The 25,165-nt window shown below is 42.9% G+C and overlaps 1 protein-coding gene across 6 annotated transcripts in view; it reads left to right on the top strand.

The window, feature by feature from the left end:
* Positions 1-14,325, top strand: part of rps6ka1 (ribosomal protein S6 kinase a, polypeptide 1) — a 43,566-nt gene extending 29,241 nt beyond the window's left edge. For 3 of the 6 annotated variants that reach the window (XM_034562920.1, XM_034562921.1, XM_034562923.1), the window contains exons 3-22: positions 7,189-7,305; positions 7,391-7,472; positions 8,430-8,510; positions 8,623-8,702; positions 8,835-8,941; positions 9,749-9,786; positions 10,284-10,426; positions 10,535-10,605; positions 10,726-10,814; positions 10,914-10,978; positions 11,112-11,214; positions 11,479-11,609; positions 11,974-12,099; positions 12,210-12,299; positions 12,393-12,551; positions 12,730-12,891; positions 12,974-13,050; positions 13,139-13,256; positions 13,354-13,491; positions 13,606-14,325. In XM_034562920.1, the coding sequence (XP_034418811.1) occupies positions 7,189-7,305; positions 7,391-7,472; positions 8,430-8,510; positions 8,623-8,702; positions 8,835-8,941; positions 9,749-9,786; positions 10,284-10,426; positions 10,535-10,605; positions 10,726-10,814; positions 10,914-10,978; positions 11,112-11,214; positions 11,479-11,609; positions 11,974-12,099; positions 12,210-12,299; positions 12,393-12,551; positions 12,730-12,891; positions 12,974-13,050; positions 13,139-13,256; positions 13,354-13,491; positions 13,606-13,728 (2,100 nt within the window). In that variant the 3' untranslated portion in view covers positions 13,729-14,325. Of the gene's footprint in view, positions 1-3,178; positions 3,339-4,370; positions 4,419-5,204; positions 5,828-7,188; positions 7,306-7,390; positions 7,473-8,429; positions 8,511-8,622; positions 8,703-8,834; positions 8,942-9,748; positions 9,787-10,283; positions 10,427-10,534; positions 10,606-10,725; positions 10,815-10,913; positions 10,979-11,111; positions 11,215-11,478; positions 11,610-11,973; positions 12,100-12,209; positions 12,300-12,392; positions 12,552-12,729; positions 12,892-12,973; positions 13,051-13,138; positions 13,257-13,353; positions 13,492-13,605 lie in introns of those variants that run through there. The other 3 variants (XM_034562924.1, XM_034562925.1, XM_034562922.1) reach the window with 3 other exon arrangements.
* Positions 14,326-25,165: the final 10,840 nt, after the last annotated feature.

Below are 25,165 nucleotides of genomic sequence, written 5' to 3' on the forward strand. Positions count from 1 at the left end.
ATGACCTCATTGTTTAAATTATCAGGCCCCACTCTTTCTTTACTTCCGCTGTCTAATCTATCTTTCCCACTATCTAGTAGGGCTAGGCAATATATCAATATTACATGGATACTATGATATGAGACTAGATATTATCTTAGATTTTGGATATCGTAATGTTATCTTTTCCTGGTTTTAAAGGCTACAGTAACGTGATGTGAATATTTAGATTTTTTTGGTTGATTTTACCAGATTGTTCAAGCTGTTTTATGGTATGCCTTTTATACACTTAATCATAATATCCACATTTCTGATGATTACAAACATGTAATCGTAAAGATATATTGTGAAAGCACCATCAACCCTTCAAAATCTTCGCAATATCGATATTGAGGTATTTAGTAAAAACAATCTTGATACTGTATTTGATTGTCTGCATATTGCCTAGGCCTATTATCTATCCCTCTTGTTTTATTCTCTTACTCCACCTGCCATTTCTGTCCCCCTTTTTATTTATTTATTTATTGACCGTCGCTGCCACTGTGGATATTACACAAGGCCATTAAGGCCTCAGTCAACTGGCCCAGCACTGAACAGCCTATCATCTTACTGCTATCCTTGCTGCAGATATTAATAGTGCATTTGCCAACACAGGATTTCCTTTAGCATCTGTGCTAATCCTGTAACATCCACCTTTAACTTGTCTATAGTATTTCCTATCAAACTAGCATGTCGAGAGATCTTGCGCATTGAACATTGGCAGTGTAGGTTTTAGATTTAAAAGACTGGTTGTTTGTACAGTTGAATGTGTGTTTTAGTGTGTGGATGCCATGATGGGGTAATTGGATGAGCAGATGGACAGATGGTCTGCTAAAGGATGTGTATTAACTCCAGAGATACCCTTTACCAACAGGTCAAGGATCAAAATATGTTGCCTATCAACTGTGACTGACAAACCTGTGTCATAAACCACCTTTCAAAGCCAAGGACCTTTTCATTATCCTCTTCAGTATCGACATATCTCGGTTTTTGTACTAATGTATTGCGCTAAAGCACTGATTCCACAAGAAAATGTTTTGTTGACATTGCTCATACTTACGTTGCACACACACACTCTTTTTTTCTTCTATATTTTGTTCTTGATGAAACTCTTGTCTTGTCTCTATCATTTTGTGGGATAACAGCACTGGCAAAGACGGAGATAATTACGTTAAGTAGTGAGGGATTAAGACGATAAGTCTTTGCTGGGCTGCAAGTCCTTTGTTCTCATTTAGCCGGAACCTAAACTTTTACATTTTTTCTCCATTTATTTTTTATGACCTTCTTTAAATCTGTTCTCATTCAGTCTGCCCCAGGCTGAGCTCGTATTAAAGCACCATGTTCGGATGTCTGAGGATTGCACTGGGACTGGATGATTGTCCAGCTGCACCACTGTCTCTTCCCACTACTTCCTTCCCTCTTTCCCCCGTTTCCCTTTTTTTGGGGGGGCGAGAGTAAGTGAGAGAATGAATGGGACAGGGGGAAGGACAGAAGGAAGTTGGACAAGTGGAGAGACATTTTGGCAAAGTAGAACGAAGGTGCGTTGTAGGAACAGAGACTTGGTAAAAAGAGAAAATGGATAATGAAAAGGAAAGAAAAGAGCTAAAAGGACGAGTCAGCCTTGCCCACCAAAATATAGCAGCCCTGCCTTCAGACACGATAAAGGGGGGGAAGAGTTTCAGACTGAACAGAGGGAGACATTCCTGCCTTTCACCTCACAGATTTGGGTGCCTGCCTGCGCACATTTCTGGACACGTTCAAGCACCCACCACAACCAAAGGCACACTGACTCACTGAATAGGGATTAACCGGGTGGTTTAATGTACATTTGTTTTTATGCAGTCTATCAAGTCTGCACTTACAAATGTCGGTAAGTTGTTCATAGACTGGTTTGGTTTGGACAAAAGCCAAATGTCAAGTGTCATTCTGGAGGAGGAAAAACAACCAGCTTGTTTTTATTCATTATCTTTATAGTATTACAGAAAGTATTAGTCGATTTGAAATTAATGACTCAATTGACTTTTACAGTTCTAATTAAGTAATCCTAAATTCATTTAGGTACTGCAGCTAAGTGTGAAGTGTATTCTGCCCTCCTCGTCTGCTCAGACAGAAAGTTGTAGGACATTTGTTTTTATAGTAATGAGGATGGATGGATGTTTCGACTACTCTCTCCCTCCATGTACACTAGTTGTTTATGCTTTCTCCCACTCTGGACTTTCTCAATTTTTTCAACAGTTAGAACTGTCATGCATTTGAAAACGTGTGGATGCTGCTCCCGCTTTAATTCTCCAGGGAAGACGAGAGGCTACGGTCAGATAAATGCTGTAATTGTCTTGTTTTCAGCTCTTCGATCTTCTTCTAATCTTCATTGTCATTGGGGAGGTCAGGACAAAATGTCACAGGGCTTTAACTTGCTGTTGGGATTGGACAGTTTTATGTACAGCAGACCCGTCTGTCTCCTCCCACATGCTCCCCATCGGTCCCACTTTGTGTCTGCTTTGTTGTAATTAATGTCAGATCCAACAGTGGAGGAGGCATGTGCCAACACTGTGAACATGCCCTTACTTGGCTAATGCTCTTCTCTCGTGGCACTCTTCTTTGCAGCTCTGGACTGGCTGTAGACCTGGACTGGCCCCTTGTGTTTATCAAAGACCATTACACCATGTTGGTCTGATGGAAAGTACATGCTTTCTAGCTGTCATAAAGATGCCAGTTACTGAAGGTCCTTTTTTAAGTTCTAACTTGCATACATCTTCTAATTCCAACGCATGCATGTACCCAGAAGAAAATCCAAAGGACAATACAAACTTCAAACATTATTGTCGTTTTCTCAGAAATCTCTGATTCTTGACAAGCATGCGATCAATTTCCTCCTCTTCTTGGGAACTCCTGTGGTTGCCAACAGAGGCTTGTGCAATCATACAGAGTGCTTAATTATGCAGAGTGAATCTCTGTTTTGTTCAACTTCACGTCAAAGTGAAGTAGCTGAGTAGACTTGTCTGGAACTGCTCTGTGCTGCAGCAACAGTGTCCCTGTGTTTTCCCTGTCTTCCTCTGTGGCGATAGCACTCCCCGCAGCTCCGTCCCCATTTCCTTCTATCTCCATCCACAATTGTTTAGCTCTACTTCCTATTAGAGTATACTTGTATGTCTGTCATGTTGGTATTGCATGCTGAAAGTGTTGACTAACTCTGACGCGGATGCTGTGTGCTGTATTTGTAAGACCGCGCGTGTCACAGAGACTCACTGACACCAGTGACATGGAAATATCTGGACATGTGGAGGCTCATATTCCGTACCAAAACCCGTCGCACACGAGAGGCAAGTGGTGGCTTTTGTTCATGTTAGTTTGTCATTAACCTCAGGTTGATGTTGAGAGCATGGGTGGTGCAGAGGCGGGGATGTGTTTAAGGACTGGGGACTTGCCCGACGTGTGTGTGTGTGTGTGTGTGTGTGTGTGTGTGTGTGTGTGTGTGTGTGTGTGTGTGTGTGTGTGTGTGTGTGTGTGTGTGTGTGTGTGTGTGTGTGTGTGTGTGTGTGTGTGTGTGTGTGTGTGTGTGTGTGTGTGTGTGTGTGTGTGTGTGTGTGTGTGTGTGTGTGTGTGTGTGTGTGTGTGTGTGTGTGTGTGTGTGTGTGTGTGTGTGTGTGTGTGTGTGTGTGTGTGTGTGTGTGTGTGTGTGTGTGTGTGTGTGTGTGTGTGTGTGTGTGTGTGTGTGTGTGTGTGTGTGTGTGTGTTGGAGTGGAAGGGGTTTCCTTTGTGTGGGTGGACATGATGCTGAGCTGCCAGCTTACCAGATTTGAAGTGAGAGAAATGCAAGAGGACTTATTTATCTTCCACCTCCTCTAACCCTAAAACACCTCTTCATGTTGGTTCATTGAAACTTAAACTTCTGTCCTTTTTTTAATTTGAATGTACAATCGATTTTCAAGGCAGTGGTAATCCAGGAACTCACTTTCTGTTTCTGCATGCTGGTGTTCAGCCTGTGTGTTGATACCACTAAATAGTATATGAACACAGTAACATTCAAGCAGTTCATCCAAAGCATTTTGATGTGCAGAGGCCATTACATTCTTAGAAATTCTTAAACTCCTTCATGTGGAATCAGTCATAAGTCATAAGTTATACTGTGAAATCCAGCTCCCCGCAGAAACTTTAAACTATCGAGCTGGAAGGAAACAAGATCGGTTATAGAAAAGAGGAAGTGAGAACAAGGAGGAAAGAGAAGTTTCCTGTCGTGTGTGTGTGTGTGTGTGGCAAGGGCCCAGTGCATCGGTATTATTTGGATTTCCTTTGTATTGAAATTGACTTGATGCTGTTCTCTCTAACCCATTAACTTCCAACACTCCTCTCAGAACGAGTCTCGTATCACCTGGAGGGAATTTGCCAATAACAGAGTCACGGTAAGCTCTGATCCCTTCTACTGTACAGCTGCTCTATAGCAAAGCAAAACACACTCCGGCTGTTGCTTACAGTAGCATATCTGCGTTGTCTCTTGGTCAGACGAACACACTTCTGCATTTGTGTGTCTCTGCCCTCTAACTTCAATTCACCAATTGATAAATTGTTCAAGTCCACCTTTTCCGGCCCGCCCCGCAGTGTGATGAGATGTTTGTGAAACAGAGGTCTGCTGACAGCTTGGTTATGCTATACTGTTTGGTCAAGCGAGACGTTGACTCATGCGCTGTATTTACATGGGTGTGTAACAGCCTATTCTCTTTTGGTGAAGAGGATTTACAAGAGCAATAAAGTGAGGAAAAGGAGTATGGGAGCACTAATGGCCGGTGAGAGACGTTTTAAGAGACAGGATAAGCAGGAATAGACTATAACAAGAAGGAAGAGAGGGACATGCCTTTCCACAGACGGGGTCGTCTGTATCGTCTCAACACTCATCCTCTCTCTGCCTACCTCCCCCTGTCCTCAAGCTTCAACTACTGTTGAATTGTGGGTAAAGGGAAGTGGAATAGAGCTTGGTTTAGGAGACAAAAGACAGATAACACAGGATCATGAAGTAACATATTGTAGGATTATTTGTCGCTACTTACAACTCTCTTTATATTGTCTCAATATGAATCCATCTCTCACACTCTCTCTCTCTCTCTCTCTCTCTCTCTCTCTCTCTCTCTCTCACACACACACTCTCTCTCTCTCTCACACACTCTCTCTCTCTCACACACACACACACACATACACACTGTGTCTCTCTCTCTTAGCTGCAGATGTATGTGTGTGTGTGTGGGACTTGTTGAGTGCAGGTCTGAGAGCAGGTTCTTCCTTCCTGCCCCGTTTGGTTCCAGTTCACTTCAGCTGCAGTCAGTCACAGAGGACACAGAGGGCTAATCAGACCGACACAGAGAGCAATGGAGAGAGGGAGGACAGGAGAGCTAATGGAAGAGAAGATGAAGAGTTAATACAAATGTCTAGCTGAAGGCCCCTGCAGAGAGAACAGGTTGAGAGAGTTTTTCCACATTTACTCGATAACTAAGAACTAATCCTAACATGAGTGCACAGAGGAATTTGAAGTGAGCTTGTGTGGAGATGAGGTAAGGTTTAAGATGATTTACGTGAGCTAGAGCCGCGTTTGCCTTCTCATGGACATGAAGAGGAGGATGATGATGAAGGAGAGGCTTTTCACAATGCTGAGATGGAAAAGGACAAGAGAAAGTTCAACCTGAGCCGCTTGCTCACCCTCTACCTGTTCAAAAAGGACAAAGCCTTGGCTGGCAGCCCCGCACACGGTAACGGCTGCAGATCCACGGCTGCGACAGCCAGCAGCACTGACGCCTCACCTGCGCCGAGGAACCACTGGAGGGTAAAGTGATTCCTCCTCACGTTGGCATCTTCATAAACTCAGAGTATAGTCTCCAGAGAGCTGATAGTGGCGTTGTGTTGTTGTTGAGCACCGTCACTGCAGAAGTAGGATGTATTCACCCTGCGAAGCGCCAACGATGCTCGCTGCTATCTGTGGTTGTTTAGAAACAAGGTGCAGCTGAGCAACTGTATGTTCAACCAACCCTGGTTTCCTGTTTTCGAATAAAGCAGCAGGCTGAAGGGGCCTGTGGTGTTGACTGTTTACTGTGCGTCGTTGAAACTTCAGCTTTTTTTCATAACTGATTCCTTTTGTGTGAATATGATTCATTGTTTTTTGTTTCGAACATTTCCACATTGCTCATTTTGTCCAACCAACAGTCCAAAACAAAGGCATTCAATGAAAAAACATATGGAAATGGAGAGAATTAGCAAATGCATACACTATTTAAAGCTGTAACCAGAGAATGTGTTGGGGTTTTGCTGGTTAAATTAGTTAATTGATTAATATATTAATAATCAAAATAGCTGTACGTATGCCAATCACAGATTGAACAACAATAAAAAACCAAACAGCAAAACAATTTAGGAGGTGGACCCAGTAAATACATGGTATTTGTACTTGATAAATGCTTGTGTACATGACTACAGTCTATGATTTGGCGTGTGTGATAAAGGTGTGCAGAAGACAAATTCAAGGGATACGGGCGCAGACAAGATGTCTTACTTTCTGGTCCCAAGTTTTTTAATTATACTCTGTAAGTGGCTGTGAATCTCCTACAGATAACTAAAAAGCCAGTCTCAAGAAAGACTTTTCTCAAGGGCGTTGGTGAGTTGTCGGTGAGGTTGACACCAGGTCAGCAGTGTGTGTGTTCTTGTGATGGAGATGTCCGCCAGTGGCGATGCTCCACCCCTTAAATATGTTTTTCAAGTTTTTCTCAAAAGTCTTTTGAGGTTATAAAACATTAAAAAAAACTAACCACTGAAGGTTTTTTACATTGCATTGTTTAAAATGTGTTGTTTGTGATCATGCAGTCATCATGCAAAGATTTCCAGGAACTATTTTTGTTTTTTGTTTTTAACACATTGACCAGAATCCCTGGGTGTTATCGCTCATTCTTACACACACATCTCGCTTTTTACTGTGCTTCCTCTTTCTGAAACGTTTTTATTTTTATATGATATTGGCAGCAAAAGACACTCCTAATGAAATAACTTCTCTTTTTGCACAGCAAACGAGCTCTGACACTCGCCGGCCTTCGCAACAATCCTTACAAACACGCGGTGTCCTTATTTCTAACCATTTCTTTCTGTGAGTACCGACTGTGTTGATTGTGCTTTTCCTCTCTATTTTGCACTCTTCAGGAAGATGGAGACATCAAGGAGATCAACATTACCCATGTGGTCAAGGAGGGCTCAGAGAAGGCCGATGCCTCTCAGTTTGAACTGCTCAAAGTGTTGGGACAAGGATCCTTTGGCAAGGTAACTGCCGCCTCTGCTGCTCCCTTTGTCTGACATTGGTCTTTGCACTCTGACACCCTCAATCCCTGATCTGACGTAATTGCAGGTGTTCCTGGTGCGAAAGGTGACCGACCCCGATGCCAATCAGCTCTATGCCATGAAGGTCCTCAAGAAGGCCACGCTCAAAGGTACTTTAGCCTGTGATGTGCTTGAATGGTTTCATCACAGTGGGACAGTATAAAAGGAAAGTGTGCACATATCCCAAAGAATTTCCAAACCGGTTAACGTTGTAAACCTGGAGCGCACCACCACGTGCAGGACATCTTCTTGTTCAGGGAATGTTCGCTCATCATTGCATGAATTGTAGTGAATTGTATGTGTTTCATTGAATGCTGAAACGTTTAGTGTATAGTCTGAAAAAGGTATCAACAAGCAAGTTTTTAGCATTGTGTTCTTTTGTGGTTACCTGTTGGGTTGGGTTGGGTTGGCAGCATTCCAGCCGTGGGTAGGAACAGGATCAACAATGTGATCACGAAAGAGGGATCTATTATTGGCCTGACTGCAGAGGGAGGCTAAGGAGTGTTCTGTCACGGGACGTCCACCCTTTGCCCGGTATCTTCTTAAAGAGTAGCCGGAGCAACCGGCTCCTATTGCTGTTCGGCTTTTTAATGAACAGTGTAGATACAAGGTCCTTTTTTCCCCTTTTTTTTAATTCACTGTATGCTGCAACTACTTACACTATTGTTGTTTGTGTGTTTGAGTCTGTCTGCTTTCTCTTTGGCCTTTGTGATGTTTGCATTGTTTGTTTTAAAGTGGCAGTACCCTCTCAGTTTCATATAAAAGGGTGTATCCTTTCCTGTAACTCATAGAGAACTGCAAGACAACCACACTTTACTTTTACTTTTGTGCACAGGTGGTCTTATTCTCTTTTTATAAACATCAGAGCATGAGTTTTGTTCACATCGTCCCGTGAACGGATGTGTGCAGTTTCACTTTGCTCACCCTTAAGTCAGAATACAGTAAACAGCTTTAAAGAGTCCCACAGAGCGTTTACCATGCTATTACCAGACCACAGTGAGTAAAGTGAACATTTTTAGAGTATACCTTTCTACATACGTATCTATGTGCTGTTATTCGTCCTTCAGTGAGAGACCGTGTGAGAACCAAGATGGAGAGAGACATCCTCGCAGATGTCAACCACCCATTTGTTGTCAAACTGCACTATGGTGAGTCAGCCTGAATTAATTTTTATTATAATGCATTCATTTCCGTCTCATTGCATGTTTCCTGATGTATCGTTGGATCTGACTTTGAGTGGAGCTGTCTTTGTATTTGTAGCATTTCAGACTGAAGGGAAGTTGTACTTGATCCTTGACTTTCTCAGAGGAGGAGATCTCTTCACCAGACTCTCCAAAGAGGTGAGAGTGACATGTTGGTGTTTTGTCAGCCTAAGATCCCAAAGGTCCAGCCATTTATCTTGCTTGATGAAAAATGTATCACATTGTCTCACTCTCTCTCATTTATTCATTCACCCTGTCTCTGTGTCTCAGGTGATGTTCACAGAGGAGGATGTCAAGTTTTATCTAGCAGAGCTGGCATTAGGGCTGGACCACCTCCACAGCCTGGGCATCATTTACAGGGACCTCAAACCTGAAAAGTAAGAGGAGATGGACATTCTGAACAGACAGAAACGCATGTGCACAATATTGACAAATGCATATTTGATGAACCATGCCTATTGGATCCCAAACCATCTGGATATATGTCCTGTCATCACTGACCCTCTCACTTAAACATTATTTGTCTTCACTGGCCATCAGTAAGAACATTTGTAGAGTAAAATCTCATCTCATGAATCCTCAACTGTCAAAGTACACTAACACCTTCATTCTGCAGTGCTCTCTCTAAAGCGGCTTTTATTTGGAGTAATGTAATAATTCATGCAATAGCCAATAAACTGAAAGAACAGCAAAGGGGGTTCTATTCAGTGTTTGGAATTAAAACAACATGTGATATAGTATTAGGAGGCATTCTTCATTATTGGACTTTAAAGGCAGCCAGTGGAGTTTTCAATTAACACTTCAACTATGTATAGATATCATGCCTCATCAAAATGTTTTGTTTATGTCCCTGAAGCCAAACAAACATTATGAATGCAAACCTGCCTCCATTAAACATTTAAAGCCTTTTTTAATTGTGAACCCTGCATTGTTTTTATCAGCTTGCGGTCCTCATCTTCTCCATTTTATTGAGGCATGGTTACTTTTGATGGTACATTACTGCCACCAATTTTAGATCTGCATTCCTCTGCACTCCCCTCCTCCCCAATGCTTGTGGTGTGCATATGCTCTACAGTGCTGCTACTGATCAAAAGTCACGTTATTATTATATCACTAGCAGAATTAGCAGTGTGAGATGACTGATTGTTCACATTATTGAACATTTTACTATTTTTTCTTTTTAGCATTCTCCTGGATGAGGAGGGACATATCAAACTAACAGGTGATTCTCCTGCTCCTTCCTTCACACTCAGTCACTGTCGGGGACACACACACACACACACACACACACACACACACACACACACACACACACACACACACACACACACACACACACACACCTCTCCTTTACCTTGTTGACCTTCATTAATCACAGTAGGGTGACAGCCTTATCATCCTGACTCCAAATAACTGCATATGGCCCTGCACTTGTCCCCCAAGTTAATTATTACATTTTTATCTTCTCTATATACCTCTATCGTCATCCATAATCACCGCCTTTTATTTACTCCCGGGTCGTGCCACCATTGAACCAAGCGTTGCCATAAGATTACAGAGAGGCAATTACAACAAGTTTTACTGAGGGATAAAGAAAGTGTTTATTATATTTTATTAATATCAATATATAGACACTTTAAAAATATTTATATAGGCGACAGACGACACTTTAATGCTGTGTAGTGATGTGCTGACTTTGTCTTGTGGTGTGTTTGACAGATTTTGGCTTGTGTAAAGAAGCCATTGATCATGAGAAGAAAGCCTATTCCTTCTGTGGTACTGTGGAGTACATGGCACCAGAGGTTGTGAACAGGCAGGGACACGACCACAGCGCCGACTGGTGGTCATTTGGAGTACTAATGGTAAGCAGGAACATGTTACTAAGAATAACGTCAATAATTTAGTTTCTATATTATACTTAGCACTTTAACATGTGTATGTAGATAACTGTTGCATGTTCTGTGTCCCAGTTTGAGATGCTGACCGGATCGTTGCCATTTCAAGGGAAGGACCGCAAAGAAACTATGAGCCTGATTCTGAAGTGAGTTTACTCGAAGGTGGAAGACCAATCCAACACAGAAGTCACACACTGTTGCTAATGGAAATGTTTCTCTTGATATGCGGTGAAATAATGTGTGGTGCCTGCCGTCTCTCCCCGCAGGGCACGTCTGGGAATGCCTCAGTTCCTGAGTGCAGAGGCTCAGTCTCTGCTCAGGGCTTTGTTCAAGAGGAACCCTTCCAACAGACTGGGTTAGTATCAACTCATAAAACGCCTCTCACAAATGTCAACCTTTGCACTTTAGCTCATAAGTTTGTTATTGGTTGAGATTTAGAGAGTTTTCTTTACAGGATCTTGTGCTGATGGTGCTGAGGAGATCAAACGGCATGGTTTCTTCTCCACCATAGACTGGAATGTGAGTGACGTCAAGGATATGTTCCCTAATATGCACAGTATAAAATACATTCATTTAGAATATTAATCAATCTTTGTAGGATGGAAATCTTCCACTACGATTGTGTGATTAAAAATCATTTTATTCCTTTTAGAAACTCTTCAGAAGAGAATTAAAACCTCCATTCAAACCGGCGGTGGCGCGTCCGGACGACACCTTCTACTTTGACTCCGAGTTCACCTCCCGCACCCCAAAAGGTCAGAAGTCAAAGCTAAATGCTAGCTATTAACTATTAACTCCATGTATATTACCTACCTGACAGTAGGGTATGTTTCCTGTCTCAGCAGTGGACGTTTTTTATATGTTAAGTGACAAAATTGTCATCAAACCAACAATAAAAGCCAATATCACCAAAAAAAAGCTTTAAAGTGTGGATTATTGCAATGGCATATTTGATAACATCACTTCCTAGACATATACCTCCCTTTTTTACAATACTAGACTTCCTCATTATCTTCTAGACTCCCCTGGTGTGCCCCCCAGTGCCGGAGCTCACCAGCTCTTCAGAGGCTTCAGCTTCATTGCATCGACTCTGTTGGAGGAGGAAGGTTCAGTGGAATCAGTCAAGCCCCCGCCGCACCCAGTGGTCCAGGTCAGTATTTGCTTCACTATGTTTTTCTTAATTTAAACTGACTCAAATGAGATCCAGTTCAAGACTAGTTAAAGTTCAGTTCATCACTGAATACACAAACTACAGCTATCTAAAGAAAGAGGGGAAACGATACAACTGTGCCAGGTGTGTGTGAGGCACACAGGGAGAAGAAGGGAGTAAAATGGCTAGACGTGTGCTAGACGTGTGCTAGACGAAGAGAGACAGTATTTCAACCAGCGACAAATATGTTGGTTTTTTTGGGCTAGAAACAACTTTTTGGGCTAGAAACTGCCGAAATTTTTCTCCCTCACCAGCTCTGTCGGTCCTACACACCTTTACTTACCACGCTCTTCTTCCTCTGCAGCAATTACACGGGAAGAATTTGCTGTTCAGCGACGGCTACATATTGAAGGAAGACATCGGCATGGGCTCCTTCTCTGTCTGTAAACGATGTATCCACAAAGCCACCGACACAGAATACGCTGTCAAGGCACGGACAGACACGCACATTAGGAAAAATAATCCTGTTAAAATGCACAACAGTCACGGCTGTATCTTAATATGTATAACTGCAATATCATTCATATATTGTGATGACAGATGATTGACAAGACCAGTACGGACCCCTCTGAAGAGATTGAGATTCTTCTTAGATATGGACAGCACCCAAACATCATAACACTGAAGGATGTGAGTATATAAGCATGCACTCATATCACACTATTAATGCTGTGAGCGTTAATCACCGTGAGTGTTGAGATAATGTGTGTCGCTCTGTCTCAGGTGTATGACAATGGGAAGCAGGTGTTCATGGTGACGGAGCTCATGCGTGGAGGAGAGCTGCTGGATCGGATCCTGAAACAGAAATTCTTCTCGGAGAGAGAGGCCAGCGCTGTGCTTCACACCATCACCAAGACTGCAGAGTACCTGCACTCACAGGGGGTGAGGACAACTAGAAATACTACATTGTGATATATAATTATATCTGTTAGAATCAGTCAAATCACGACTAAATGAGCCTTATTAATATCTTATCATACCGTATTCGCTTTTCTGTTGCTTTACTTTGTTGTGTCTGTTATCTGTCTCGTCTTCATCACTCCCTCCTGTTTTGCTCTAGGTGGTGCACAGAGACCTGAAGCCCAGCAACATCCTCTATGTTGACGAGTCGGGGAATCCAGAGTCGATCAGGATCTGTGACTTCGGCTTCGCTAAGCAACTGCGTGCCAACAACGGCCTGCTGATGACCCCGTGCTACACCGCTAACTTTGTAGCTCCTGAGGTTAGCAGAGTCTTTGTTCAGTCTCGCGCCTCAAATGATGTTGAATTGAAGCTTTACGGTGTGAAATGAAATGTCATTCTAGGTGTTGAAGCGTCAGGGCTATGATGAAGGATGTGACATCTGGAGTCTGGGAGTCTTACTGTACACCATGCTGGCTGGGTGAATAGCAACACCTTTTGCTTGAACAGATTTGTTTCTCACTATTCTTGAAACTCACTTTGTCATCCGCCTCCTTTTCTTGCACCAGTTTTACTCCATTTGCCAACGGACCTGAGGACACCCCAAATGAGATCTTGAACAGGATAGGCAACGGTCACTTCAGTCTGACCGGAGCCAACTGGGACACTGTGTCCGAGGCTGCCAAGGTAGAACTACAAATCTCCCTCCTTTGCTCGTGTTCTTCAGAGATAACTCCAGTCTACTTTTTGTCACAATTTCATATTTAATGTGTGCTCCCTCTAGGACCTTGTTTCCAAGATGCTTCATGTGGACCCCCATCAGAGACTGACTGCTAAGCAGGTCCTCAAACATCCCTGGATTGCCCAGAGAGACAAGCTACCCAACAGCCAGCTCCCACACCAGGACCCCAAACTGGTCAAGGTGACAGATCTTAAAATGTCTCTAATTACCACTGAATGGCTTTCTTTTTTTATGCCCACAATTTAGGTAGTTGGTCTTTTGAGCTGCAATCACCATGCTGCTGTTTGTGTACAGGGTGCGATGGCAGCCACCTACTCTGCCCTGAAGAACTCCCAACCAACTCCAGAGCTCAAGCCCATCGAGAGCTCCTTCCTAGCTCAGAGGCGCGTCAAGAAGCTTCCTTCCACCTCCCTGTAAAGACTCAAAAGCACCAATCGGCTCACAGGAAAATGAACAAAACCAACCACCCAGTCGGCTTGCACGGGGTCTCAAGTATCCACCCGCCTCTACCAGCCAAGGAACACCGACTGTGGTCCTGCCCCCATCTTGTGAAATCAGTTGTCCTGCTATGGCGATCATCCTCTTTTGGGCTCATCAGCTGCTGTAAGCCAGTCTCCTTGGACTAGCAAAATATCATGAAGATAGATGGGGGCAATGAGGGCAAAAAATAAATAAATGGCTGCAGGTTTTTTGGCAAATGTATTGGCACTGTGCGTATGTGTCTGTGTGAATGACTTGCCACAGAGTCGATGCAGCCATAATCTTTCAATCGTGACGATGATTCTCTCATCATTGCTGTGATTGGTCGTCATCCAGCTTGCTGCACGCCTGTCTGTCAGCCTGTTTCGTTGTCTGTCTTCCTGTTCTTTTTGTAAAGTTGATGAGCTTTATATTAGCGGGTGTGCTGCCAAATCAACCTGTGCCGACAGCACTAAACCCCAGTACTGTCCAACTGCTGTTAAATGTTTTGGAAAGAGCACTATTAACATGAATATTAAACATTTCTGCCATAAATGCCTCTTTGGCTTTGGTACAGCTGGGATACGTGGATTCTGGGAAATGTCAAATGCTGATGTTTTGGTTAATGTCAATCAATGCTTCTATATTGTTTTACAGAGAGAGAGTGTGTGCGTGTGTGTGTGTGTGTGTGTGTGTGTGTGTGTGTGTGTGTGTGTGTGTGTGTGTGTGTGTGTGTGTGTGTGTGTGTGTGTGTGTGTGTGTGTGTGTGTGTGTGTGTGTGTGTGTGTGTGTGTGTGTGTGTGTGTGTGTGTGTGTGTGTGTGTGTGTGTGTGTGTGTGTGTGTGTGTGTGTGTGTGTGTGTGTGTGTGTGTGTGTGTGTGTGTGTGTGTGTGTGTGTGTGTGTGTGTGTGTGTGTGTGTGTGTGTGTGTGTGTGTGTGTGTGTGTGTGTGTGTCAATTGCATGACTTGCAGTCGGTGTGTGTGTGTGTGTGCTGTCTTACAGGATCCTGCAGGGTAATGTGCATGGTCCGGTGACGTGATGATGTCATGTGGCTTCCTTGTTTCTCTCTGCTCCCTTTTCTCTGCTTGGTCAACCTGTTGCCAACCATTTGAGATGTCTATTATTTTTATGACTACAAAATTAATAAAATAGGTGGCTTTCTGTGAAAGAAAACTTGCCCAAGGAATAATATGGCATGTTAACATTCTATATTTGCTTTATTTTCCTCTTTTCTTCTCTGTGTTTCTTGGGTAATGCATATTGAATGGCGTTTCCTGTATTGGCTGCTTTCGTTGTTGATTGTTTTGTTCTTTTTGTCCAAAGAAAGTGGTTATTAAAATAGAGAAAGACATGATGGGCACATCACAGTCCGTGGACTTAAAGCCGTACAGGTCTCTCCTTCTGTTTTGGGATGTGAAAGACCGTCTATATTTGAGCACTCCAGCACAGCCTCTCTACTTACTCTTAAAAACAGTCAAATCACTGGTTGCTGCACACAGAACTTCAGCAGTCTTGTGTTTAACTCTTTCATGCATTATATTTGAATTATGTTGATTTATATAACATGTTTCATTTTATTGACCCTCAATTTGAGACATCCTAAATGAGAGTAATGTGTCTCATTGTAAGTAACTTCACATGATAGGTCCTGCTTTCAGCTCAGTGCCTGGGCCTACAGGTGAGGCAGAATGTCTTGCATAGATCGCAGATGATGGACAAACCAAACAGCCTGTAAATGTGGTCAGGGGAAGACCTGTGTGGCTAAATAATCTATGAACCAGCTGTCTTACCTCAAAAGGTTCTATTCTTGTTTTGTGGCAAACGTATCCCTCCTTTTGACTAAATTTATGTTAAGATGTTATTGTATGATAAAGATGAAGATTTTTATATCTTACAACTATTAAAAATTCAGTTGCTACAACAAACTGTCTTGCGTAATCGGTTTTAGCGCTGCCTTAAAGTGATTTTGTGTTGCACTTTCATAGCGTTAGACTTACTGACATGACCTGACCATTAGCCAGTCAAAGCTCCAGCCTGCTGGCAACCGGAGAAGAGAAAGTGTGGTTTTATTGATCCTGCCTAATTTAGAAATGAATGATTATGGTTTGATGCATGACTTAAAGACTAGTTTCTGCAGTTATGATTATTAAACAATTGAAGGTCAGTTGTTACACTGGGTTTAAAATGGTTATTTTAATCTACCCTAAAACATGAGCTTCATTCCTCGAGTATGGCCAAAGCCTGTAGCAATGAAAAGGGACGTCACAAATCTGTTACCACGTGCGACTGATTTCCTGCTGACCAGCTGCAGTTTGATTGGTTCTGTCTATTAGACCTAATGTTGTCGTTTTCTGGATATTTGCCACGTCCTGTTGTTCTCATTTCATCAGATGTTGGTATTTAAACTGTGGCCACCAGGTGGACTATCCTCTACATCACAAATTGAAAAGTCCACTACTTAAAACAACATAATGAGATTGTTTACCTGGGTGCCCGCCAGCCGCTGGATGTTGTTAGAAACCCAACTGCTGGTAAAATAACGAATCATAATATCACATTTAATGTGGAGCAGTTCTCCAGGGGGAACAAATATCTCAATTCTGTCTAAAAGGATGACCAAACATGAAAGATGCAGGACGCACTCAGAAGCACTAACATGGCTCCCCAAATTGACTGTACAGACCTGCAAATGGAATTTGAGCAGCACGATAACAACAAGGAGAAGAACAGGTATGTAAAATGGTGCCGGAAATGTGACACATGGTTTTGTATCTGGTTCAATTAGTTGTGCCCCATAATTTTTTCTTATGCCTAGAAATGCCTCGCCTCTGATTTTTGTCATAACTAAAAAAGTGAAAAATTACTTTTCAGGTGAAAACATTTTCACATTTAGAATTGTCCCATGAATCAGATGTGGCTTTACTGGCCACGTGTGTAGGCTACTGTCCTGCCACTCTGTCTCTCACACACTAAATCAGCTCATTCAGTGCACCTGTTGGTCACACCCACCTCGTCAGCCTCTTCTGTACACCTGTTAGTCACACCCATCTCGTCAGCCTCTTCTGTACACCTGTTAGTCACACCCATCTCGTCAGCTCTATCACTCTCACCTGTCTGCACCTATTCCCTCAGGTATGTAAGCCGAGTTTAGTGCCACTGCAATCCTTGACTTATCATACATTACATGAAAAATAGCCAAATCAAGCCGTGAGAGAGAGGAGAGCACTGGTACCAGACTGATACTTGCTATGTGCTGATACACTCTAACTTGAGATATATTATGTGGAGAGAACGTGTTGGCTCAGTGCATCCCTATAGCATACCTCTCAGCTCCTGCCTTATCGAGGGCCCACAGCATGGCGTGTTTCCACAGCTGGCCACTGGAGGGAGATAAAGTGCCAGCTTGTTTTTATGCAAAAGTTAAATGACTCTTGGCTAACTAGTTAAATGCTCTTCTGTCAAAGCACTCGGCACTGACCATGAATGTTAACGTTGAGTCTTCTTTACCCTCTATAACCACAGTTTTACTGATCTAAAATGCTTAAAATTCATCTTGAAATGGTAGTTAATTTGCTATTGCACAATGTGTTATGTTAAATGTGAATTGACTTATGTTTATACACACAATGGAGGCAGTTTATAATCTCTGTAAATTAATGACTCGACGCCTCTCCATCTGTCTCTTCTTGCATGGAGCCTTGTAATTGTCACGTTGTTCCATCTCCTCCTCCTGCTCTCTTCCACACAGCATTCAAACACTAACACCATGAACTATTGCAGCAATATCTGCTTTACAGTATCAACTCGTAGGATTACCTCGTAGTCCTGCCTCTGTATGCACGGCAGCACTCCCTTACATAACATTCCCCCCACTCGTCTCTATTTGAATGACGAGATGTATGTGATGAAGATGAACTGTAGGCGATCATGTCCAAGATAAATGTAGTCTTAAATGATCTACTGACGCACATTCATAGTCCCTTGTACGCTTTTACACACACACACACACACACACACACACACACACACACACACACACACACACACACACACACACACACACACACACACACACACACACACACACACACACACACACACACACACACACACCAACTGGCTCAGCCTGCATAAGGCTACTGAAATGGATTTCAGAACAGAGGAAACCTAGCTGCATCACCAATAACGGTCTCCTGTCCCGAAAGAGAAGAAAGTAGTGCAGATTTAGTTTAGGGTCTGTCCAGTTTACAGCTGATGCTGCGCTGCTGAAATGGAGGCTGACTTTTGTGTTTTTGGTGGTGCAGGAGATGCCAAAGGATGCAAATCGTTGTCTGATCTGAGCTGTAATAGGAGACTTCCAGGGCTGAATATTTTTAATACAAAGTCATGTTTGTGCTTTTCTGGTTGATGTGAGCTATAGTTGTGCTTGTAGCATCCACTGTGGTTCTGTTAACTTACAAAGGCATGCACAAAAACCATGTCTCCAGGAGTAATGTGTTTTTGTGGTCACCCATGATTCCTTCTAGCCCTGCACAAAAACACAATGCTAGCTTTTCTACATAAGCTGCACAACTTCAGTGTGTGAGGAAACTATGCTAACACATCTCATCTGGTTAGATGCATGTAGTATGACCTGATGCATGCAACGTATATATGATAATAGCTGCACCAGCTGTGAAAGTTACACTGCATTCATCAAGAGCCCTTCTGCTACACAGTCCCAATAAAGGAGGTGAAAACATAAATATCCAATGGAATTCAAAAATGTCAATCTTTTTTTTTTTTTTGTATTTTTATTATCCATTTGTATTTATTCAAATTCAGTTATGCATATATTTCTTAAATTTGATATGACAGTATGGGTCATTAGGTTATCCTGTTAGTGCCATTTATTACTTGTGTGACTAAATTAAATCCCTGTAATGCTGACCCTCAATAAAATCATATTTATTTTTAATAGGTAAGAAATCGATTTCACAGACTGAAATATGCGAGCTGTAGCTGTTTCCCCATCCTCAACTCTGCAGGTCAGACTTTATTCAGTGAACTCAAACCTGATGATGTTATCTTTTATATATTATAACTACTTCCAAATTGCAACCCTGCTAGCATGCAGTTCTGATGCTTAAGACAAATAGCTGAGGGAAACCCTGACACTGAACCAAAGACATTTTAAACAAAAGCAGACAAGACAAAGGCTCACAGATGTTTTCACTCCTCCACGTGTACATCAAATACACACACACACCACACAGATTAACGTAATCTGGAACAGAGTGTGGGGTAAAAGAGATTGAGAGCAGGCTTTCATCCCAATTTTAGCTATGAAGAGAGAGGAATAGATGGAAATGGAGTTAGAGATAAATGTATTTTGGAAAGATTAGGTGTGTGTGTGTGTGTGTGTGTGTGTGTGTGTGTGTGTGTGTGTGCGTGTGTGTGTAAAATAGTTGTTGGGTTAGCATATTTCTGTTGAATGGGAGGCCAAGTCCTGCTGCTCCAGATGTTTGCCAGTGATGATGGCAATCTGTGTGTGCAGCTTTGCATGCACCATGTGGGATTAGTTAAGAGTGAGTGGTTTTAACTGCGGAATGTTGCGCAACCACTACAATCTTCCAAAAATGGGCATCATGCTAAAAAAACAACTCCACTAAAGCATCTTGTCTTGATCCCAACAATCTTTACTTACTCAAGAGGCATGTGTATTGCATTTAAGGGAAATCGTGCAACACATTGAAGGAAACCTAGTTACCCATCATACAATTTTAGTGAATACTAAGGAGGATTACCGGTTAAGAAACATTTATTTCATGTTCATTGTTACATACTATGCAAAAGCTGCTTCATAAACTTTCAAACAGGTTTCCTGTCATACCACATGCAAATGGACAACACCTTCCCAGTTGTTCCTGCTTTTGTGTCTCTGTCTTTGTACGTCTGTGCATTTCTCTCCCTTCTCTCTGGAGACCAGTAGATCAGGAGAGCTAAAAGTGGGGGGAGCGCCGTCAGTGCTACTGCTAATGCGATGTCAATCCTTGGATAAAAGCTAAAAGTGAACACTCAAATATGCATGTGTGTGAGTGCAGAGACCATGCTCGGCCCCCGCTAAAAGCTTCTTTGTTTTGATTCACACTTGCTGAAAGCAGTTATTTAAAACATTACGTGTGAGTGTTGCCCTGGTGTGTGTGTGTGTGTGTGTGTGTGTGTGTGTGTGTGTGTGTGTGTGTGTGTGTGTGTGTGTGTGTGTGTGTGTGTGTGTGTGATGTATTTGAGTCAACCTATCTTGTGTCTTACTTCATACTCTTATCATATTACTTCTGCAATGCCGCCGCAGAACCAGTCAATATTTGTCTAGACGGAAAGGGTATCTTAGCTGCTAATGGAGTGGAACATATTATAGTAAGCAGAGGCAAAGGAAGAAGGAAAAAGCAAGGTATCATACCATGATGATGTAACTACTATCAGATTTGTTTGAATGGAAACTGTCATTTCTGCTGAAACAATCAGGTTTGAAACATGAGTTCAGGTTTCAGTTTTTCATGTTGCTGCATTTGATTGAACAACCAAAGACAGATGTACTTGTTCACCTTCAATTGTCCACAGGACGGGTACCAGAGACACAGCCACGGTGTTTGGATTACACGCATCACAATGGCTTTAATTTTGGTTAAATGCTTTGAAAAAAGGGACTCCTGAGATCGCTTTTTCAGTTCACATTTAACTTAAGTACCTTTACAAACGTGTTACGTCATTGGATATTCACTTCATGACTGTATTTAAGAGCACAATTCAGAATGACAAGCACACAGAGGGCTACTAATGACATAATTTAGTTAAAGAATGTTTTTGTGAGCCTGATATGGTTTGTCATTACCACAGCTAAGCGCATTGTGTGTGTTGTATGATTTTGACTTAACAAATCAAATTTAGAACGTTTTATAGACAATCTTTTTTACTCTTAAACCACCAGATATGGAGTAAACAGTTTCTTAGCAACAATGAGCCTTCATTGCTTCCCATTTGAGTACTAAAGTATGTGCATAAATGACAACTGCGTTTTTGCTACTAGAAAATCTAAAAGTGCGTGTGTGTTCTTTTCTGCTTATTTATTTTGTTACATGTTTTTGTGAACCAGTGTTACTTATATGAGATTTAAAGAGGAGGATATAGTTTGCAGGAAGGCTGTGAGCTGCCAAATGGGTCAGAAGGGGGAGGGAATGGGGGAGAGAATGAGTACCGGGAAAGGGTGATAACGCTGAGCACCAAGGTGATAAAGGGGAGGGAGAAATTGGAGCATCATCCCTCCCTCCAGCTTTTGCCACAATGTTGCTAGGGGCAACCATCCGAGCAAGAGAAGGGGAGAAAAAGGGATATGAAGAGACCAGCTGGTAGGAAGAATGACAACGGAGCGGTTGAGAGGACAGAATGAGCCAATCGGCAAAGAGGAGAGAGAACGCCATGTCTTGACTCACTCTGACGCTTGACTGAGCAGAGCTCCAGATGACGACGACGACAAAGCAGAACAGAGGACACGACGGCTTGCCAGCATCAGCAGCACACAGGTCGGCTACCCAATCATCAGCTGACATGCTCATGAGTTCAGCAACCAATGAGCTGCCAGGAGGCTCCTCCCCAGCACAACCACTCAGATGCAGAGACGACACTAGCACGGCTCAGATCTCTTATTAATGAATGGAGCAGTAAGTAGGCTGGATCACTGCACATCTCTGCACTGTCTGCTCAGCTGCGCTACACTCTGGCACAGGAGGACCGGGGGGAAACAACAACAACAACAACAAGGACAGCAGCAGCACAAGAAGAGATAAACGGTGACCATGAAGGGACGACAAAGACACACAGACCCCCATGATGAGGACAAAGCAGCAGCCATTCAAAACAAGGACCCGCATCCTGATATCCTCCCACCGGATTCACCTTCTCCCTCATCATCATCATCTTCTCCCCCTCCTCCTCTATTAGCAATGCCACCTTCTACATCTGCCTCTGCTCTCCTGTCACTGGCCTCTCCAGCCACCAGGCGCTCCATTTCCATGGGAGACTTCCGGAGGGTGACAGGAGCTCTGCTAACCAGTTCTGGACCGCCATCCACCTCTGCCACAGCCCCCTCCTCCAAGCTCGTAACCCCTAGCTCTAGCATGGAGTTTGAGGCAGCTCGGCGGCGTCTCCTGGAGGTTGAGGAGCGTCAACGCGTCATCAGAGAGATGGAGCGGCGGCTGGAGGAGCTCAGGCAGGTGTTTGTGCGCTCTGAGGAAGAGTTGGTGGTTCACGGGGAGGTGGTGTCGCGGATATCTAGCGCAGCCCAACAGGGGGAGCTGTACGTGGTAGAGAACAACCAACGACTGAAGAAAGGCTTGAAGTTCAAGAAACATCGACCCGCCATCGTCTTCTCCTCCATGCTGGGACTCCGCACGTGCCTCCCCTGGCCTGTGAAGCTCAAATAGGACAATGAGACTGCTTTTCCACCATTGCTTTACATAAACCGGAGGATAGATCTCCAAACTTTAGCTATTACTCATTGACATGGCTGCTCTCTAGTTTCCACCTCTCTGCTCTTGCATCCTGAGGCTGGTCCTCCAGGTTTTAGAGTGCCTAGAATAATCATAAATGCTAGTAAGGAGCTTTCTCCTTTCTCAGTTACTTTGCTGCTTGCAGTTTGGTGTGTTGTTAGACTTTCATAGCTGAGATTGTGTATCGATATATCATCAGATAAGTCTTTTTTCAGGGGATGTGGTCGTTGAGGTAAAGAGCGTTGTTTGTCTAGTAACTTTTACAGCAATGAATGAAAAGCCAATAAGGATTACATTATTATTGTTATTAGGAATTGTTAGAGAAGGAAGAGGGGGTAAGAGGGAAAGGAAAAGAGATATAAGAAAACACTAAACAATCTGTCTCCCCAACATGAGAAGTGAAGGGTGGTGAAAGAGTCGGTGAAGCTATGATGGAATTGCTGCACTGTTACATAAAACCATGTAGGCAGTAAATAGGTGTGAAATGGAGAGGAGTCTGGAAAAGAGAAAATGCACAAATTGTGAGACCTGCACAGAAAACGTGCCTCTGCTTCACTGGGACCTTCCTCCATGACCACACCCCTTGTTTTTGGCAGCATATTCGAGGAAAAGAGAGCAGGAGACGATTTTAAGCTGGGACGATTCCACCTGTGGCCTCTTTTTAGTCACCTAGCAACCACTCATCCTATGTCTGATTTCACAAAGCGACAGAATGTATCCAGCAGAGCACTGTAACGACAATACTAGACCGATGTAGAGGTCCCATCAAGGATGTAGGAACTAATATTTCTGCTGCATTTATTTACAATTTAGAACTGGCTTTATAGTAAGAATATGATTGATAAAAGCTGTTGTTGAACCTGTTACATTTTTGATGATAAGGGGTGGCACTTAAAGTGAAGCCATGCATGCATGCCATCACTTGTTGCTGATTGTGTCTTGGTGTTGTCTGTTATTGCAAGATATTTAGATCTCTGATATTATAATAATTAAGTTAAACAAAATTGCCCTCGATGGACTGGCGGCCTGTCCAGGGTGTCCCCTGCCTTCGCCCTATGTCAGCTGGGATAGGCTCCAGCGCCCCGCGACCCTAATGAGGATTAGCGGTATTGAAAATGGATGGATGGAAGTTAAACAAAATGTGTTCATTCAGGGTTTGAATGTCAAAGCCAAACGATTTGTTTTGTTAATTTGGTAGATCAATATGTTATGTTGTGTTCCTTCACATGTACAGCAGTGTCTTTGTCCCATATGCAGTGAGTGACCTGATTTCGACTTATAGATCACATTAATTTTTTCGGCCTAATTCTTCTCCTCCCTCCCATTTCTCTTGTCTTTGGATTAGCAATGACTCAGTCTCTTTTGTATTCAGCTACTCCACCAACCCCTTGCTTCAGCTGTACATGTGTGTGTAGAAAGCACAGCCAATACACCAGGGATATCTATTTTTGGCATCCGAAGGTTATGGCAGAGAGGAAAGTGTTCAATATGGATGCAACATTCGTTGGGGTTGAAAAAGCACATACATGAGTGCATGTTATTATCCATCTATGTGTTCTACTTTCTAAAAGGATGAACAGGGATTTTTGCAATTGCAGAGGCCTTGCTGAGGCTTTTTTTGCTCCCCTATCATAAATGATTTCACAGACGAAAAAAGGCAAAGCTCTTTAAAAGAGAGGCACGTGGTTTGACTGCATACTAGCTCTGGGTAGTATAAAGTCACCATGTGCACTTCGATATTCCAAATTGTAAGTGCTCCCTAATCGCAAAGATTCACATGATTGGGACATGTTACTGCATCCTTTGAGACGCATTACAAAATGGGCACTGATGTACTGATCTGAGACCAGGCTGCCTGTATCGAGGACCCTGCAGACAAAGTGAGGATAAAAACATGATGTGTGGTTTAAAAATGTAGGTGGATGCTAGTAAAACAGAGTGGATGGCTTTTGTTAAATTTGAACTATAAGGGCTTAAATCATCCGTCTGTCTGTTCATTGGGAGCACAAAGGGGCACTCTACCAATTTAATCTTTACTCGTCATGGAGTCCTGACCTGCTGTAAAATGTCCTCATGAGGGGACCACAAAGCCCCTGCTGTCATAGAGATGTCATCAGGGTTATGTTAGCTTTGGTTTGATCTTGATTTTTCACAGAAATCCTGCAGTACAAACTAAGCATGAGGGGTTTGAAATCAGTGGATCCTTTCGAATGCACTGAGGTTTGCAGTGGTGTTGGAGTAAATGTAGTGTCCAGCTTTTCTGGATCCCACATTTAATATGTCCCTGTATAGAAGTGCAGGACTAAATTGTCGGAGTAGGCCACCAATTTGAGCGAAGAAAATGTTACAGATTATTTGTGTCACTGTTGACGTTCTCAGCTTTCAGATTTCTGATGACCATGCCATGATGACCTTATCATTGAATGTTGACTCACTTTATGCCACATGGCCATGGGAAGTACTGTTTGCCGTCTTTGTGCACGTCCATACCAAACAATATTCCGCCAAGCAGAAGAAAGGGTCTAGTAGGACCCACAATGTATTGTAGTTACAGTTAAAACTGAATATACAGCTGGCCTATATATTTCTTTTCATATGCCTTATTCAGTGTTGGTGCATGGCAGTGGTCATTTGGTGATAATACTGATTATGAAGGCAAGGGTAAACAGCTGAACTCATGACCATCATAGAGCTAAACATCATTATCTGTGCACTGTTGTGCAACTGCACCTTTTGTGTTTTTCTGTGAATGACAAAGACCATGTTTCCCAAAGATCTCTGGGCCCACTTGCAGAATGAATGTAACTAGTATTTATTTTCCCATAACACAGAATAATCGCATCTATCTAGTTTGAACATGTGGTTGGCA

The sequence above is a fragment of the Cyclopterus lumpus genome, chromosome 22, assembly GCF_009769545.1.
Source record: "Cyclopterus lumpus isolate fCycLum1 chromosome 22, fCycLum1.pri, whole genome shotgun sequence".
NCBI classification, from domain to species: domain Eukaryota; kingdom Metazoa; phylum Chordata; class Actinopteri; order Perciformes; family Cyclopteridae; genus Cyclopterus; species Cyclopterus lumpus.